Genomic DNA, 15,617 nt, shown 5'->3' on the forward strand with positions numbered 1-15,617 from the left:
AGTGAAGGTCACTAGAGGTTAATTCCAATTGCAGTGCCTCCTTGAAACAGCATGACAGCATGTCTCCTCTGTTCACAGATTGGATAAGTTCTTGGCTATCAGACTGGCATGATGACAGTGTGTGGAGGATGGAGCCTCTCAGTCAAAGAGACCCATTTATCTCGTTTGAATATATATATGTCTTATATATATATATATGAGTTAATAGTTTAGGGGATTTACAGTGTGTGCACATGTATTTGTTTTTTCTATAAGTTTATTTAGGATACTATTGGTTGTAACTGCTAAATGATTTGTGATATTATGTCTGTAATAACAAGGTCAGGTTCTAAACCTCATTTAGATGTTTTGGCAGTTTCATTTTTTATGTGATTTATTGTGTCCAATGTCTGGCAGGGTTGATATGTGATTGTGCTGCCCTTGTTTGTGCTGCTGCTTTTTATTGTTTTCATTAGTACAAGCTGCCGCTTCATGAATTATCAATAGAACACCTTGATCTTGATGCAAAGGGAGAAGAGAGGAAGAATAAAGAAAAATCCGAAGAGATTAGGGAGACAAAGGAGTAACCACAAAGTTGTGAAGACATAACAGCAAAGAAAGAAAGAATGTGAAAAAGAAAAACAGTGTGAGACAATGAAAAATATGAATAAAAGGACAAAAAAAGAAAACAAAGACATGTGAGAAAGAGTGAGATGTGGGCCATTCATAAGCAGACTTCTCCATGGGATCTCGGGCCAGCACACCTGCTACTATTCACTTCAGAGGAAATAGACACTCTGTGGAAGAGAGGCTCTTGGCCTCAGGACAAAACCGCTGCAGCGCCAAATTAGAAACAGGAAGGACTGTGGGTAAGGCTCAGATTAAAAACGCACTCCCCACATGGACTCAATATACTGCAGCCCTGATCCCGCTCTGGAAACCCAAAACCCAACAGCACTATTTTATGTTCCAGTCAACAGAACGTTTGCTGTTTGCACAGTGACAGTACAGAGATTCAGTTCAATGTCAACCCCTGAATGTTAGTAAACTGTAGCTCTCTAAATGCTGCCCATTCTAATGAGGATTAGAAGTTTCTAAGTATACATTATATATTTCTGCAGTCACAGCTGTGGATACTTAATAATAGTGCATCACAACTGCATTTTCACCAAGGCTGCTTTGGTCCTAACAGGCAATGGGGATACTTTATGAGGCCAGTCATGAGGAAATTGCATAGATGTCACAGAAAAACAAGAGTGGGTCTGAGTTGTCCTTTTCTCTTGCACTGACCTCTTTCTGGTCTACAACATCTATCAGCACCAGAACCAGATGGATGTGACACACATGCTCACATCAGAAGGGAAGACGCAGTTCTGATTTTCCCATAGCTGACCATTAGAGCAACTAATGTTACAACAGGCATCTAACATGAACTAATGATGCATAACATGCACTATAAATGAGTAAAACTACCAAGAGGTCTGTGAATGTAACGGAAAAGGAAATGAATATTGATATATGCCTGCTACCCTTGACCCTCGAGTGGGTTTCTCCTCTGCTGACAGTGGGTATATGGCATTTCCTGCACGTTCAAATACATAGTCATTTGATCTGAGGTAAAAAAGGGGGCAAAAAATGTTGGTTTAGTAAAAAAACAGGACTTCTTATGGCCCAGAATAAGGGGAAAAATGTATGCACTCATTCGCGTACAATATTTCCATTTACTCATGGGCCTGTCCAACTAGTGTGTTCCCCTCAATCTATCATTTTCACTGCGGTCACTGATGGTTGAGAGGCCTACTGTAATTATTCCTACAGATATTGAGGACATCTAGAGGTTGTTTCTCCTTGCTGGAAAATAGAACTACTTTCTTCTTTTTCACAAAGGTCAAGTTTTCATTAGGTTAAGCTCACTAAGGATTCTTACAAGTAATTGAATGCCCAAACATGAGGCAACAAACTGACATAAAGGAAGAAGAAAGCAAAGAAGAGCGCTTTGGGACTGAATCCTTCTACTGCTGTGCTATTCCTTCCCTGTCTGTCCGATGTGTCTTTCTATTCTAAAAAAGCCCATGTCTCACAGAAGAAGTCATCGCCAAAGCTCTGAAGGGCCATATTCAACGCAGGTCTGCTGAGTGAGGTCTGAGCCAGGCACCCTGATGGATGTACACACATAAACACACATGCAGCATTACGAGCATTATGCCAGATGGGGAGCGTGCTCAGTGTGCGACTCCAAGAGAAAAACCTGCCATGACATCACCCAGGGGAGTGCAGGTGCAGGGCCGGGACAGGAAGTGAGTCACAGGAAGCTTGGTGAGGCAGACTTTGCCATGCCACTGACAGGCTGTGGGAGAGCAGCGTGAAGTAGTGTGAGTTACACCTCGTAACTGAGCTGGCTAGGGCGCTCATGTTGTTGACCTGCTCTTTACATAAACAGGCTTCTCTCATCCCCCTCTACAATTAGATTGAAGAAGCTTCCCTTCAAAATAAATGATGTATGTGTTAAACAGTCTTCAATCAGTCAGTCAGTCAGTTTTTATTTATTTTTTAATACTTTACACCAAAAGCACAAGGGCTAGTGGTTGCATGTTTACAGATCGGAAGATGTTCAAAACAAGTGCTTGCAAGTATTTAATCTAAACATTTCAGACCTGCATTACTTCATTATTCAGAGTTATGCCAGAGCTAGTTGAAAGATGGATAGATAGAGATGGTGCGTATGTCTTTTTAACAATGGCAGTGGTTTATACAAAGCTTATTACATTAATGAGAAAAGTGTGGGGAATAGATTTGTCCCAAACCACTTAGGGAAGTAGAACCTCTTTCCCTTGGTGCACTGCATCTGGAAGCAGCCTCCTGGTAATCTGCTCTAAGTACAAAATGTTCAGAACCAGCTTGTTCTCACAGACCACCAAGTGAGACCCCGGACTTTTAGCAGGGCTCCTAACATAGCTGAGGATCCACTGATGCTTGGTGGACACCTGGAGCTCCTCAAAGTGCCGTTTTGACGCTTTGCAACCTGTAATTCTGCACTTTTATGCAATGGACAAATGTATGATGATCTCAGAGAAGGCAGTTACATTACCTTTCTTGTCCTCATTCCTGCCCAGCAGACGGAGGGGGGAGAGAAGGATTTGTGGTGTCAGTGAGACAACATTGGAGATAAGTTATTGCCATCTGCTGGCTAATGATAAATTAAATGTTATGCAAGTATAAATATTTGTATACTTACATAATTCTACAAAAACTCTAAAGTTAAGTCAGTGTAAGTTTAGTAAAGTGAATAATGTAAAGAGGTATGATATTTAAGACAAATATACAGTATGTGCTTTGTCACAGGTGATAATGCAGACAAAACAGATGTGTTTAGAGTTTCTTTGTCATTGCCAGCATTAGAATGCTACTGATTTGAAGTAGTGTATGTGGTAATGTGTTAGATTTACTGTGTCTGAGATTGACATTTATTTAACAGGCATGCTGGGGGATGTCATGTAGCTTCCTTTGATTGATCTCCTCACTTCCTCCTACAAAGATGGAGGCAACTCCCGTAACCACACAACCCCTTTCAAGCTTGGGGTGTAGGAGACGCCCTTCGGCAAGCTTCCAGGATCAGTCGGGTTCACCCTTCCCCCAAACCTAACTGTAACCATCAGAGGAGTAAACACAAAACTGACCTTAAATCAGTGTCTAGAGGCAAATTCATCTTCAAGCCTGTTTTAAAAGCCCATATGTGGTCCATATGGAACTCCTTCCTGTATCCTCTGAGGAAATGTTAGTGCACTAAGTGCATGTTACACATCCTAAAGTCCATTTCGATTTTGTCAAAGAATAGCAGGTAAAATAAAAGTAAAATGTATTATTTTATTGATACTTTAATCAAATCTTCCTGTAGAATACTGCATACCATGTGTAGATATCATGAGAATTTGTGAGTAAATCTAAGTCTGTGCATGACACATGAACAGCTCTGATATTATGAGCTTGTTTCTCCAGCTGCTGCCCCCCATCGTCCATTGAGAGAATGTGTCTGGCTTCGCTTCTTGACCATCCTCTAAGATTTCACTGCCTTGTTCTCTGGAGTATTATAATGGCAGGCAGCCTTTTAACTCCTTACTATAGCCTAACTGCAATACTATACTACTGTGAGTATAAGACTATATAATGGTTGAGTCCCAGCCAGAAGTAATGATTTCAACATGCCACTCCAGGCCAGCTCTGCTGTGATTGCATGGATGATTAGTTCTTACAGTTAAAGTAGCAGCAGAATACATTTCAGAAGCAAGTTAGTGATAGCTTGATGCTGTCATTTCCTGTATGCCTCTTGTAATATTGATTTAGCATTACCAGAAGTCAAAACAAGTGCTCTCGTGTGACATGTGCTCACAGATGTGCTGTAATTGATGAGTTTGTACATGCATGTGGAAGAATAAAAGGCCAAGATTGTATATATGTAAAACTACTATCATCCATGCAGTCACTCTGGAAAAGTAATTTCCATATTTGCTCTGCTCCTGAATCTGTGGACGCCCGTCTGTTTGATGTGTTCAGATCTGCAGCACAGATGCCACAGTCTTAGCTATGTTGGACGTCATCTCGCTGGCTGTTCTCGGAATACAGAAAAAACACCACCTCTAAAATTAGTGTGTGCAGCACATGAAGGAGAAAAGATCCGAAGTTAGAAAAGACTCTAAAGTGGCTGCTGTCTTTCTTCACTTCTCTACATTTTCGTGTCCCACTTTGGCACAGAGCCAGTTGAAATCTCCCATAGCAACTGAGCTGTCCTTTTCATCAAAGATACATGGCATGCCACATACTTTCCAATTCGGGACCAGCCAGAAATCTGGAAATATGATTTTAGAACTCTTATGAATTTAGGTTGGGTTAGGTTTAGGTTGTTTAGACATGGAGATAGTTGTGGTGTGATTTGCTGCACATTTAACAAAACGCATGAACCGCGTGGTGCTACTAGGTCCCAGCGTCCAGTGTTATGCACATCAGTTGCGTGGCTGATCCATTGTGTGATGTACAAAGACACCAACAGAGACCTTTAACTGGTTTACCAGATGTTTATGTAGAGGCAAAGAAAAAAAATCTCTTTTCAGAGAGTGACTTTGCAGAGGTCTGTGTAGCAGGTGAAGAGACTCTTGCCAAGAACACATATGTTGTTGTGCTAAATCGTGGGCTACACATACTCACACAGACACATTTTTTAACTCATCGTCAAGAATTTCATGCCATAAAAAAATGATTTTATAATCCATGTTGTGCATAAGTAGAATAAAAAGAGAGGATTCAGAAATGTAAACATGTTATCAGCACAAAACTGGTGGCTGACCACACTTGAAGCCACTGGTCCATGATGACATGATGAGCCTGGAAGTCAGTCAGTAATGATGCAGATAATAGGTCCTTATTACTTTGACCTCTGGCCCCTTTTCTTAGTGAGAAGTTTAAGAGTGGTCCCTGAGGAGCTGTCTGATGCTAACGTGCCTCTGAAATAAGAAGCCCCAGAAGTTGGAGAATAGCGGCCAACTCCAGTGAAGCTGGAACCCAGTTCAGCTGGGATGGGGTGCTGTAGGGGAGTTTCAGGAGTGCTACCCATGTGTCACCCACTCTGGGAGCAGTATTTCCACCTAACCCAATGAAAGGTTTATGGACTTGAACTATAAAGGCAAACCACTAAATCTCACACATTTTAAACACGAAAAGTCCCCACATCCCTCTCCTGACATTACTCCTGAAACTCTTGACAGAATCTTTTGGGGTTAATGTTTTTCGTGTTGATTTTTATCAAATGTTCATTAAGTGCCCCTGTGAAGGGGCTTTCTCCTGAAGTCCATTAAAATAGTGCTGCTGCTAGCTTAGGTATGATATGTGCAGCCCATGTGTGGGGTTGTGGTGGTGGGGTCTACAGAGAAGAAATGGCCACCAGATGGGACCAAGGGGGGGTGGAGATGCAAGGTAGAATAAAATAACACATGCAGAAGATTGAAACTGAACTGCAATGGGAGGAGGAGGAGTTGCGTGTGTGTGTTTGAGTGTATATGTTGGGGGGGGGCATAAAATAGAATATAATAGAATAGTTGCACCACCTAGAGTAGATGGATGGTGTACATACTGTAGAGGATAAGAATGGGAGGACACGATCTGAGGCCCAAGAAAAAAAAAAAAAGTGACACTTGAGTGTTTTTACTGCGTGTGAGTAGTTTCACAGCTTGTTCTAAATGTTTTGATTTACATTTCCTATGTACTGTAAGTAACAAGCATATCTTTGTTCAATGCACATTTGTTTTTCAAGAGAAAAAGCCCACCAGGAAACCCTTGAATAGATGATTGAAAAAACAACCATGTTGGTTTTCCATGCAAGCGTATGCATGTGTCTGAGATTGAAAACCAACATTCCACGGTCCCAATGTGCGCTCACATAAAAAACATTCTATTTAGAGCATTTTGAGCTGCCTTGTGATCCCTCCAAACCCTTTCTAATGCAAACACAGCAGAAAATGCAGTCAGTCAAACTCAAAACTCTCCCTCTCTGTTTCTCTTCTCCCTGTCATTATCTGATCTGCTATTGTGGCTACACTATAAATTTTCATCTGTGTGTTTCTGGAGGAGTTTTAGTCAATTCGGTTTGGTCTATATATTACATTATTTCCACCAAAAACATTGGAGAATGAAGATATTGATTCAGCTGTTCATGTTTCAAACTGTCTTCTTGCAACATTTGATCTGTTTTCTTTTTGACAGTTAGCCATCCACACTGTCTTAGTGAATAAAACATGACTCTGAGCTGTTTTTGGTGTCGGTGTACAATATTGTTTCTGTTGCAATTCTTTATCTGCTGCTCCTAACTCGTTGCGTGAAACATTACTGGATTTCTTTTAAGTTTGGTGCTGAAACGCTAGAGTTTTGTGACTCTGAGAAGACAAAGGAAGGCAGCGAAGCTCTGAAGTGGTGCAGAATCTGTCTGAGCATGTGCAGTATGTGGACAGGTCCTGCACCTGTGTGTTTGTTTGTCTTTAATAATTAAAGCGCCAGTAGGCTTTGTTCTTGCTGAGGGCCTGTAGTCTGTCTGCCATAGTAAAATTGTTTTAATTTCCAATATCTTGTGCACTGTTATACCTCCTTCAGAACCGCTGCAGATCCACTTTTTTGTCTGTGAAACTGTCTGTGACATTTAATGCACAAAAAACATGTTCTGGTGTTTTTCTAGTCCTCCCGTGGGAGTCTGTCATATTTGTCAGCTTGTAACTTGTCACATCCTGTGACCCTACACCCTACTACAGTTCATTACACCAGTGGCACTCTGACCTGGTCCTGTCACTTTCCTCTTTACACTTCTATTGTTGTTGGTTTCCAATTACATTTACCCAGTGAGTTCAGTGCTTAGTTTGCAATCAGTGTAGTGTGAAATCCCGTCATGTGTCATATTATATTTTCGCAGCTAATTTCTGCCAGAATTTGAAACTCTGTTTTTCATGTCAGCCAATCATGTTGGCCCCTGACACAAATACAACAACAATGGCTGGTTTGCAGTAGCTGATCTTGGAAAAGTGGAGGGACCAAGTTTTTCCACGATAAATACACATTATTTATTTACAAATAAAGTGGTTATAATAGAAATAAATACAAAATAAAAATCTGAGCATTATACTTCATGTGGTATTGCACCCATTTGGAAATACATTTTCAAAACCAGTAAAGGAATATTCCTCTGATTAAAATATTTATTTTTCCCAACTTTACGTAGACATAAATATATTCATATATATTTTTCTTCTTCCACAATAGCTCTGTTTTGTCTTTTTTTCATATAAATAAATGTCTTCATTGGGAAACCGGGTGTCCATAATAACATCTGATGTCTCTTTCAGTCTTTCTTGCCTGCTCTTTCTTTCTATCCATACTGCTGTCAGTTTCTCACCGGCAGCCACATCCCTCCACCACCATGTCTTGGTAGTTTTTCAGAATGACCTTCTCATATTCGTCTAGGTAGAGCAGGGAAATGGGACTGAGGTCAGTGGGCACACAACAGGCTCTGGGGATGTTTGAGTTGACTGAGTTGACCAGCGTCTGCACAATGGCATGATTGGTAGAATTGAGGTGGTCTGCTAGGGGGAATGGGCATTCCCCATGGCAATAAAAGGCGTGGTAGCCGGGGGGCGCCACTATCCACTCGTTCCATCCCACATCACTGAAGTCCACATACAGGGCATGCCTCTTGCAGCTTGCCTTGTGTTGCTTTCTGCGTTGTTTGCGTAATGCTGCTTGACGTTTTTCTCGTGTGTGGAGAACGGAGTCCCCGTGGCCATCATGGCCATATGTCACCAGCAAGGGTCGAGCCTGAGGCCAAGAGTCCTGGTCCTGGTGCAAGGACCGGCTCACCCTGACATGCTTATTACGTCTCTGGGCATGCTTCCCGTCCATCTCTGTTTCCTCTGGGTGAAGCACCTCTACCATAAAGCCATGGTTGTGGCCTTTCCCAGAGGTCCACCGAGATATGGCAGGGCTAACGTCAAAGCTCTCCCAGCGGCTTAAAGAGTCCTGCACTAGCCGAGTGTCCAGCAGACGTACCAGAGGTTCACCACTGTGGGTGGCAGGAACTCCAAATATCTCATAAATGTTGATGCGATGGATGCCAGCATTAGCATTATCACTAGTGCTGCTGTTTCTGGAGCTGTTGTTCGGGATCGCCGCTCCCATGACCTGATCTCTGTAGATACGTAATTCTGCAGAGGTGACGAGCTCCTCATCAGGAATAGAAGTGAGGTTGAAGTGGAACTGTTGGGTCGTTTTGCCTTTCAAGCTGGCCAGGGCCTCCATAGACTCTACAAAAGACAGCAGAGAAACAAATACAGTGTAAGATGATAGGGGTGTGAACTGTATGCCAAGGAAGAAACAAAGCATTTATGCATGGCACAAGAATCCGAAACACCATCTATGATTAAAGCCTGGTTGTCTTCATGGAGCCACTGTGAGCAGAGAAAGATTGGCCAAGGATGGCTTCTCACATGTTTTTTTTTTTTATGCTCTCTTCACTGACAGCCACACACTCCCGCACAAAACTTGCAGCCTTCTTTCTGTGCAGCCATCCAAGCTGCCACGTGGTGATAGTGAGTGGGTGTGGGCCATTGTCACATTGGCATAACACATACATCAACACTTTGCATGTAATGGCAGGCAGATTGTCAGGGTGATGTAATACCATCATTAATGTGATGTTGTGGAATGTAATGAAGTATTATAAAAGATCAGAAAATCATTTTAAATCTGATGGGGTTAACACAAACATAAATATTAACAATGCAAGCGGTTGCATTAAGCTTTCCAGACGTGGTCGTCTGTGAAACAGTAAATGGTATGTGATAAAATAAATGGAGTACCTATATCTGTACTTTAGAAGTTAATTGGTATTCCCCTTCAAAACCAGTTAGTGATAGAAATCTTAGCAAAAGCTTCCATTTTCTTTGATGTAGCCCCACTTTGAACTCTTGCTTTATGATGCTCATAGATGATGTATAGACACACTTTTTAATCTGTTTGGTGTGGTAAAATAAACACAAACTTTGAACTCTGTGCTTTTTCAAAGGCGGCATTTAGGAAATTCCACGATCTCATCCTAAACCTCCCTCCAGAGGCACAAAGACCTCAATTAGGCATATCACTTCTTATTTGATGTGGGAAAGCCCCCTGTCTCTCGTTCCCTTTCCTCTGTCCCCAATCCTCCTCTTTCTTTCCTTCCTCAGCTCCCAAATCCCCTTCTCCCTCTGTTCTCTCAGCCTCAAATCCTCTTTTCATTCTCTCTCCTTCTCTGTCACTCTTTCTCTGCTTCTTTCTGCAGCACTGCTCTCACTCTCCCCCTGTCTGACTCTCCTTGGAAGAATGGCTGTGTGAACAAGTTGAGACTTGTCAAAAACGTGTGAACCGCAGATACAAGTGTATCAACATTCCTAATTTCTTTTAGAGTTGCATGCCAAAACAAAAAGATAAAGGCTAATGTTGGGTCATTCATCACAGACCTGTCTCTTGCAGCCACTTCCTGTATAATTCTGGAAATGTTCTATTTGGCATGGAAAATGGTTATTTTTGAAAACTGATAGCAGTAAAACTAATTATCCTAGTGAAATTAATATCAGCAGGCAGATGTGATGAATGAGACGAGCTGTTTGCTTTGATGTGCTGCACTTACATCTGTAGATACATGCTTATTTTATGGAGTAGCCATCAATTCCACATCTCTTGACGTGGGAAGACTAACAACCGTGCAGCTCTGTTAGCATAGGATGAAAGAGCCAGGGGAGCATATGTAAACATAGTATGAACACATTCGTAATGGCCAGTGGTGTCAAGGTGTGTGCTGGCTGGGTACAGAGGTTTCCAGTAGTGGGCAGGGAACAGTCACTCAGCCTGGCTGCCCGGGCCAAGCTTGTTTGTAGTGTGTCAGTGTAGCCACTGGGTGTCATTGCACTGGGCCTCTGGAGAGCACCCAAGCAACTACTCAACCAACCCTCTGACTCACCCTTGATGGAAACTTCCTCACTCAAACACTCTCAAAAGACTCTGTATAAGAACTCTGGGTAGACACCCTATGGACTTGCATGTTGTAAAAGCTGGAACACTGGCCATAGGACATTAAATGGTTGATACACAGGTGCTACATGATTAATAGTAAAAGGTGGAATCTTTTTTTTTGTTCGTACATAAATCGTTTTAATATTATGATCAGGTGCAGCACTCTGCTGCTTTGCATACATAAACATCAATTATGTTAAATTTTCACCTCTTTGATTATTTTAGACAAGTAGAATAATCGAGTTAATCGAGAACTTTGCATAAAACTGTTTGTGTCCGGTGTCTGTGCACAGAATCTGTAAATATTCAGCTTCAGTATGCGAGCGTCATTCATCTAATTCATTTAGAATTAAACTTAAAACTCCGAGTACAACAGTCAACCCGTATCCAACATGTAAAGTAAGTGAGCAATTATAGTGTTATTGGAACGCGCGTAATTGCGCACGACGCAGCGAGAGGGGGATTGGAAAGAATAAGGCGCACAATACCTTCACCCCCTTTACTTTAGTCCTGTTAAAATGACTCAGAATTCAGTCTGACACGAGGACTTTGTCATAATGCGTGTTAGTATAATGCCATGTCGCGTGTTATTGCAGTAACACGGTGATGACTATCAACCTGCGCTGAGGCACGCCGCCTTTATGCTGCTCCTTTGGTGCGTGTCTGGAAAAACTGTTTTCAGAGCGCACGCAAACACCATCAATTATTAAGAAACAAATTACCCCAGGGATACCACCGCCAGTTGATGTTTTTGAAACCTGTCACAGTTGCGCCGGGGGGATGTTTGGTTAGAGGCTGCATCACTGTATGAGATTTAATTTAATTGTGCACGAGACGCTTGTTTGTAAATCGCGTGCGTGAGTTTGAAGCAATCTTACTTATTTAAGAGTTACAAATAACTTGGACGCGTGTCACCTGTAAATGACTAACCCTCCATAAAACAGTGAAGACTCTGAAGTTCGGTTCTGACGCACTGAGTCATGGTTAAATATAGGTTGAGGTTGTCTGAGAGAGCAAGTAAAGGTATGTCACTAATACATACCTTCATGGTGAAAGCTTCTAATCGTGTTGGCCTTGCTGGCGGCTCTCTCTGCGTGTTTCCCCATGCTCTTGGGTCGTTTAGTGCTGTGGTCTCCGTTTGCTGAATGCATGCGGTAAAGGTCCACCATATACTGCGGCACCACGGCTTGCTTGCTCGGGGTCGGCCTGCGCTTCAGTCCAAACATATTGAGAAGCCGAAGCTCAAAGTCGTTGAGGAAGCTCTCGGACTGCTCTGGGGTCTGCTTCCCGGATTCGCTGTATTTCCTCCGGCCGACCTCAGGGATAAGTCCCGTAGCACCTTCCAGCAAGACCTGAGCGAGCAGCAGTACCATGAGAGAGCGGACCACGGCGACCATGATCAGTCAGTCCCTGTGGAGAAAGTTGGTTTCTGTCAATACACTGGCGCTGAGGTATTGACATGAGGTAGACACAGCAGGGGCTTCACTGCAGCACTCCCCAAAGTGTGTGTAATCCCCCCCATACAGTAGAAGCGACTGAATGAGAGCAGGTAAAAAAAAAAAAAAGGGAAGACACCTCTTTACATTGAAGTAGAACAAAAAAAGAGATGTGAATAACAAACCCGCAGGCGATAGAGCGCGTCTAAATGAAACAGAAGATTGATCTTAACATGAAGAGTGAAGAATATGACAGTGGGGAAGTCTGGGAAAGAACAAACAGGGGGGACCGCACGAGAAAGACAAATCAAAGAAAGTTGCGGGGAGACTGCAGACATAAAGGCACCTTTTAGAAAAGATAAGAAGTCATGTTAAGTGAAGTGATATGAAAAGAAAAGAAGCGCAGAGAAGCAGTGAAGCGTGTGGAGAGAAACATAGGATAGACAGCAGCAGGAGAGCCAGTCAGACGGCGCTACAAGCGTCTATTTGCAGAGGCTTTGACGGTCATGTATAATCATAAGGGATAGAGTTACTTCAAGAGGCTCGCAGGTGTTAGATCTGACGTGCGTACCAGGACTAGATGTAGCCCTGGACCTGAACATCACAAACATCAAAAACCAAATATGTTGTCTTGAGCAAGGCGACCTCCAGAGAAGCCCACTTTTACTGCATTTCTCTTTTCTGTGTTTTCCCCGAGGTTCAAAATGGGACCGCTTTAACTTTTACGCACACACCCATAAGCATAGTGGCAGAACTGACTGACGATATCCTGAAAGTAAACATTTCCTCGTGAAGTAAGTTCTTTTCTAGCTGTTGACATTATTGAAGAGTTGGTTTCTGGGATATAACTACATCCAACAGTCTAATAAAAGTAGTCAGCCTTATTTTACCTGACGAGGAAGCGCTGTGTCCGGTCGTCGTTCCACCTTTGGGCTCAGATAAATTCCACATTAATTCGTGTTTAATCCACACTTCTTCTCCTTGGGGGACAAAAGACAACCCATGCCCCTTGCCGATCGCCTGTCGCACATATTCTCCCCAGCTGCAGTTTGGGTTAGGTCTTGGTCAGTACGCGAAGAAAAAAAAAAAAAAAAGGTTAGGTCTATGAGGAAGCTGGTTCGCGTAGGCAGGACCGATCTAAGTATAAAGCATCTTGTTTGAACATCTTAAAACGACAACAGTTCACTGACGCGAAAGTTGAGCGGAGCTGGCTTTTTGGAGAGATAAGCGCACTCAAGTGTTGCTCCTTTGGACCTTGTTGCTGCGATTCGAGGAGCGCGTCGCCTTTCCTCCGTGTGCCACAGAGTGGTGGTTCAATTGATTGGTGCCTTCACTCTCCCCAGCGACTGTTTTTGTCGTACAGTGATGTCACCAAGGGGCTGTCAATCATTTGTCCACTCTAAAGCACCTCCTGCAGACCTCTAAGCCTGATCCTCTAAACCTTTTCATGTCTAACAATGTCAAATAAACCCACATTAGAATCTGGGACTGCTTTTGCTGAACATTGGTCACAGAAACCCTCACAGGAAGATTTGGTTTTGGTTCAGCACTGTTCCACTATGAATGATGTCTAGATATTTTCTTCCTACAGTGGTAATAAATAGAATTAGAAGGCTGCTGGATGGGTCTTGTCAATAATGCCTCTGTCTCCCCATGTACTTTTAACAATCATATACAGTATGTTTTCCAAAAATGTTAATGCTGATTGCAGACACCTCTTTTTTTACTGGCATCTTTACATATCCTGTAAATTCGTACAAAAGCGTACTTGCAAAGTCATCAGCCAAAAGCACACTGTTGCTTTTATTTGGATTTTTTTGGGTGATGATCAGTGCATAGGAAATAGGAATAGCGAGTTTGTTTAATATGTTTGAAATGGCTTCTTACAGTCCCTAGGTGGTGTAATATCCCCTTGCACTTGACTACACTGAGCAAATACATGTCAACTTGATGAATGGATAATTTATCAGGAGGTGTTAAAAGCAGGATCAAATATGTTTGGCTTTTGGAATAAGCATAATAGATAATGGCATCACAATGTGTGCTTTTGTGGTTTTAAAGGATTAGACCCTGTGGAGAGACTATCACATCCTCCTGCTGAACTTCACTGTGTGTGTGTGTCTGTGTGTGTGTATGTGTGTGTGGAGGAGGGGTGGTGGTGGTGGTGGTGGTGGGGGGGGGGGGGGGGGGTTGCTTGTACATATGTGTCTGACACCAGAGCTGATTTATACATGCTTCCTCCTAGCTGGACTAGTCTTTTCATTTCATTCCAACTCACAGCAGTTTATCAATATATCAGTGGCAGGTTTTGGCAGCATATATTGCTGTCTCATTGTGCAAAGTGAGACAGTCTCAAGGGAAACCCCATCAATGTCTAGAGAAGGCAATATTTACTTCAGTAAAGTAGGCTTCAGTAGGCTTGTTCGGGTCTAAAAGGTTTATATATTATCTTTTTAACAAATGTAAAATGTGTGTTATATATATTGATTCCTGGAGGCTGTGGAGAGTACCTGCAGCATTTGTACAGTACATGATCTTAGCGGTGCACATGGGTGAGAGAAACTTTGCTGTGCTGTTTTTATCCTGCAGGGTGTAGTTGGCAGCATTGATGTTTGGGTCATCTCCATAAGAAAAGCCCCTATTGATTCCCTCTAGACTTCCATTAGGCGATGATGGTGGGGCAGGCGGCTGTGTTTTGGCCAAAGCATGGGGCCTGTTTTCTTTGTAGAGATGGCAATAGATTAAATCCCACAGAGATCACAAGATATCTTTGTCTCCTTTCAGGACAATAACATTTTATGAGGGATAATCCCAGATCATCCACTTAGCAATTAAAATACACAGAGCCCCGTAGGTGCATGCCAATACCTGAGTGGCACAGTGCACTCTTTCTTGGCCTTCCCCTAACTGACTTTTACAGCCGTACATCTCATGTGCTTCCCGGACTTTCCAGGATGATTTTGCTTTTTTATTATGTGTCTTGATAGAATCATATACTTAAAAAAATCTTTCCCAATTAAGCAATTCAAGTCCATTTCGTTACTTCATTCATTCCTTCATTCATTCATTCACTCTTCCATTCATTCATAAAGTCAGGCTATGGGAGAACATGTTAATTCATTCATACTTCTTAGATGTGTTCCATTGTTGTGTTAATTAGTTAGGAGTGATAGTTGGGTCTCTTCTTGTTGCCAAAACATTACTTGCTGAACCTAGTGCTCTAAACCCAAAGTCAGGTAAAAGCAGTTTGGAATTTAGATGCTTTAGATTGGTAGATAAGGCCTCACAGAGTAAGCCAAGAGTATCTTTAATTACCCAGGTGAGAGGATTAGAAACAGAGGCCTCTATCTGATGCTTTCTGCTTCTTTTTCTCTCGTGTAAGTTGCATGTGGTTTCACTGAGTTGCCATTCGAAGGTGTGTTTTGTGTCTTGTTTTGAATGCATGTACATGCACACTTTGTACGTATGTATGTGTGTCATGGCACTACTTGTGCCAGGTCAGCACTGAGAAACATGTCTAGCTGAGCCTGGGCAAGGACTTGATCAGTGATGCTCAGAGTGGTTTGAGATGATCATGCGACTATCGTACTGCATATATCATTGTTTCAAGCCAGATACATCATGCTT

The 15,617-nt window shown here is 42.4% G+C and overlaps 1 protein-coding gene across 1 annotated transcript; it reads right to left on the reverse strand.

Annotated features, from left to right (window-relative positions):
* Positions 1–7,614: 7,614 nt before the first annotated feature.
* bmp2b (bone morphogenetic protein 2b) lies at positions 7,615–13,293 on the reverse strand. The gene is made up of 3 exons (XM_026341711.1): positions 12,881–13,293; positions 11,597–11,964; positions 7,615–8,810 (listed from the first exon to the last, which is right to left on the reverse strand). The coding sequence occupies exons 2-3, from the start codon at positions 11,949–11,951 to the stop codon at positions 7,903–7,905; spliced, it is 1,263 nt and encodes a 420-aa protein (XP_026197496.1). The 5' UTR covers positions 11,952–11,964; positions 12,881–13,293; the 3' UTR covers positions 7,615–7,902.
* Positions 13,294–15,617: the final 2,324 nt, after the last annotated feature.

Source organism: Anabas testudineus, chromosome 24, assembly GCF_900324465.2.
Source record: "Anabas testudineus chromosome 24, fAnaTes1.2, whole genome shotgun sequence".
NCBI classification, from domain to species: Eukaryota; Metazoa; Chordata; class Actinopteri; order Anabantiformes; family Anabantidae; genus Anabas; species Anabas testudineus.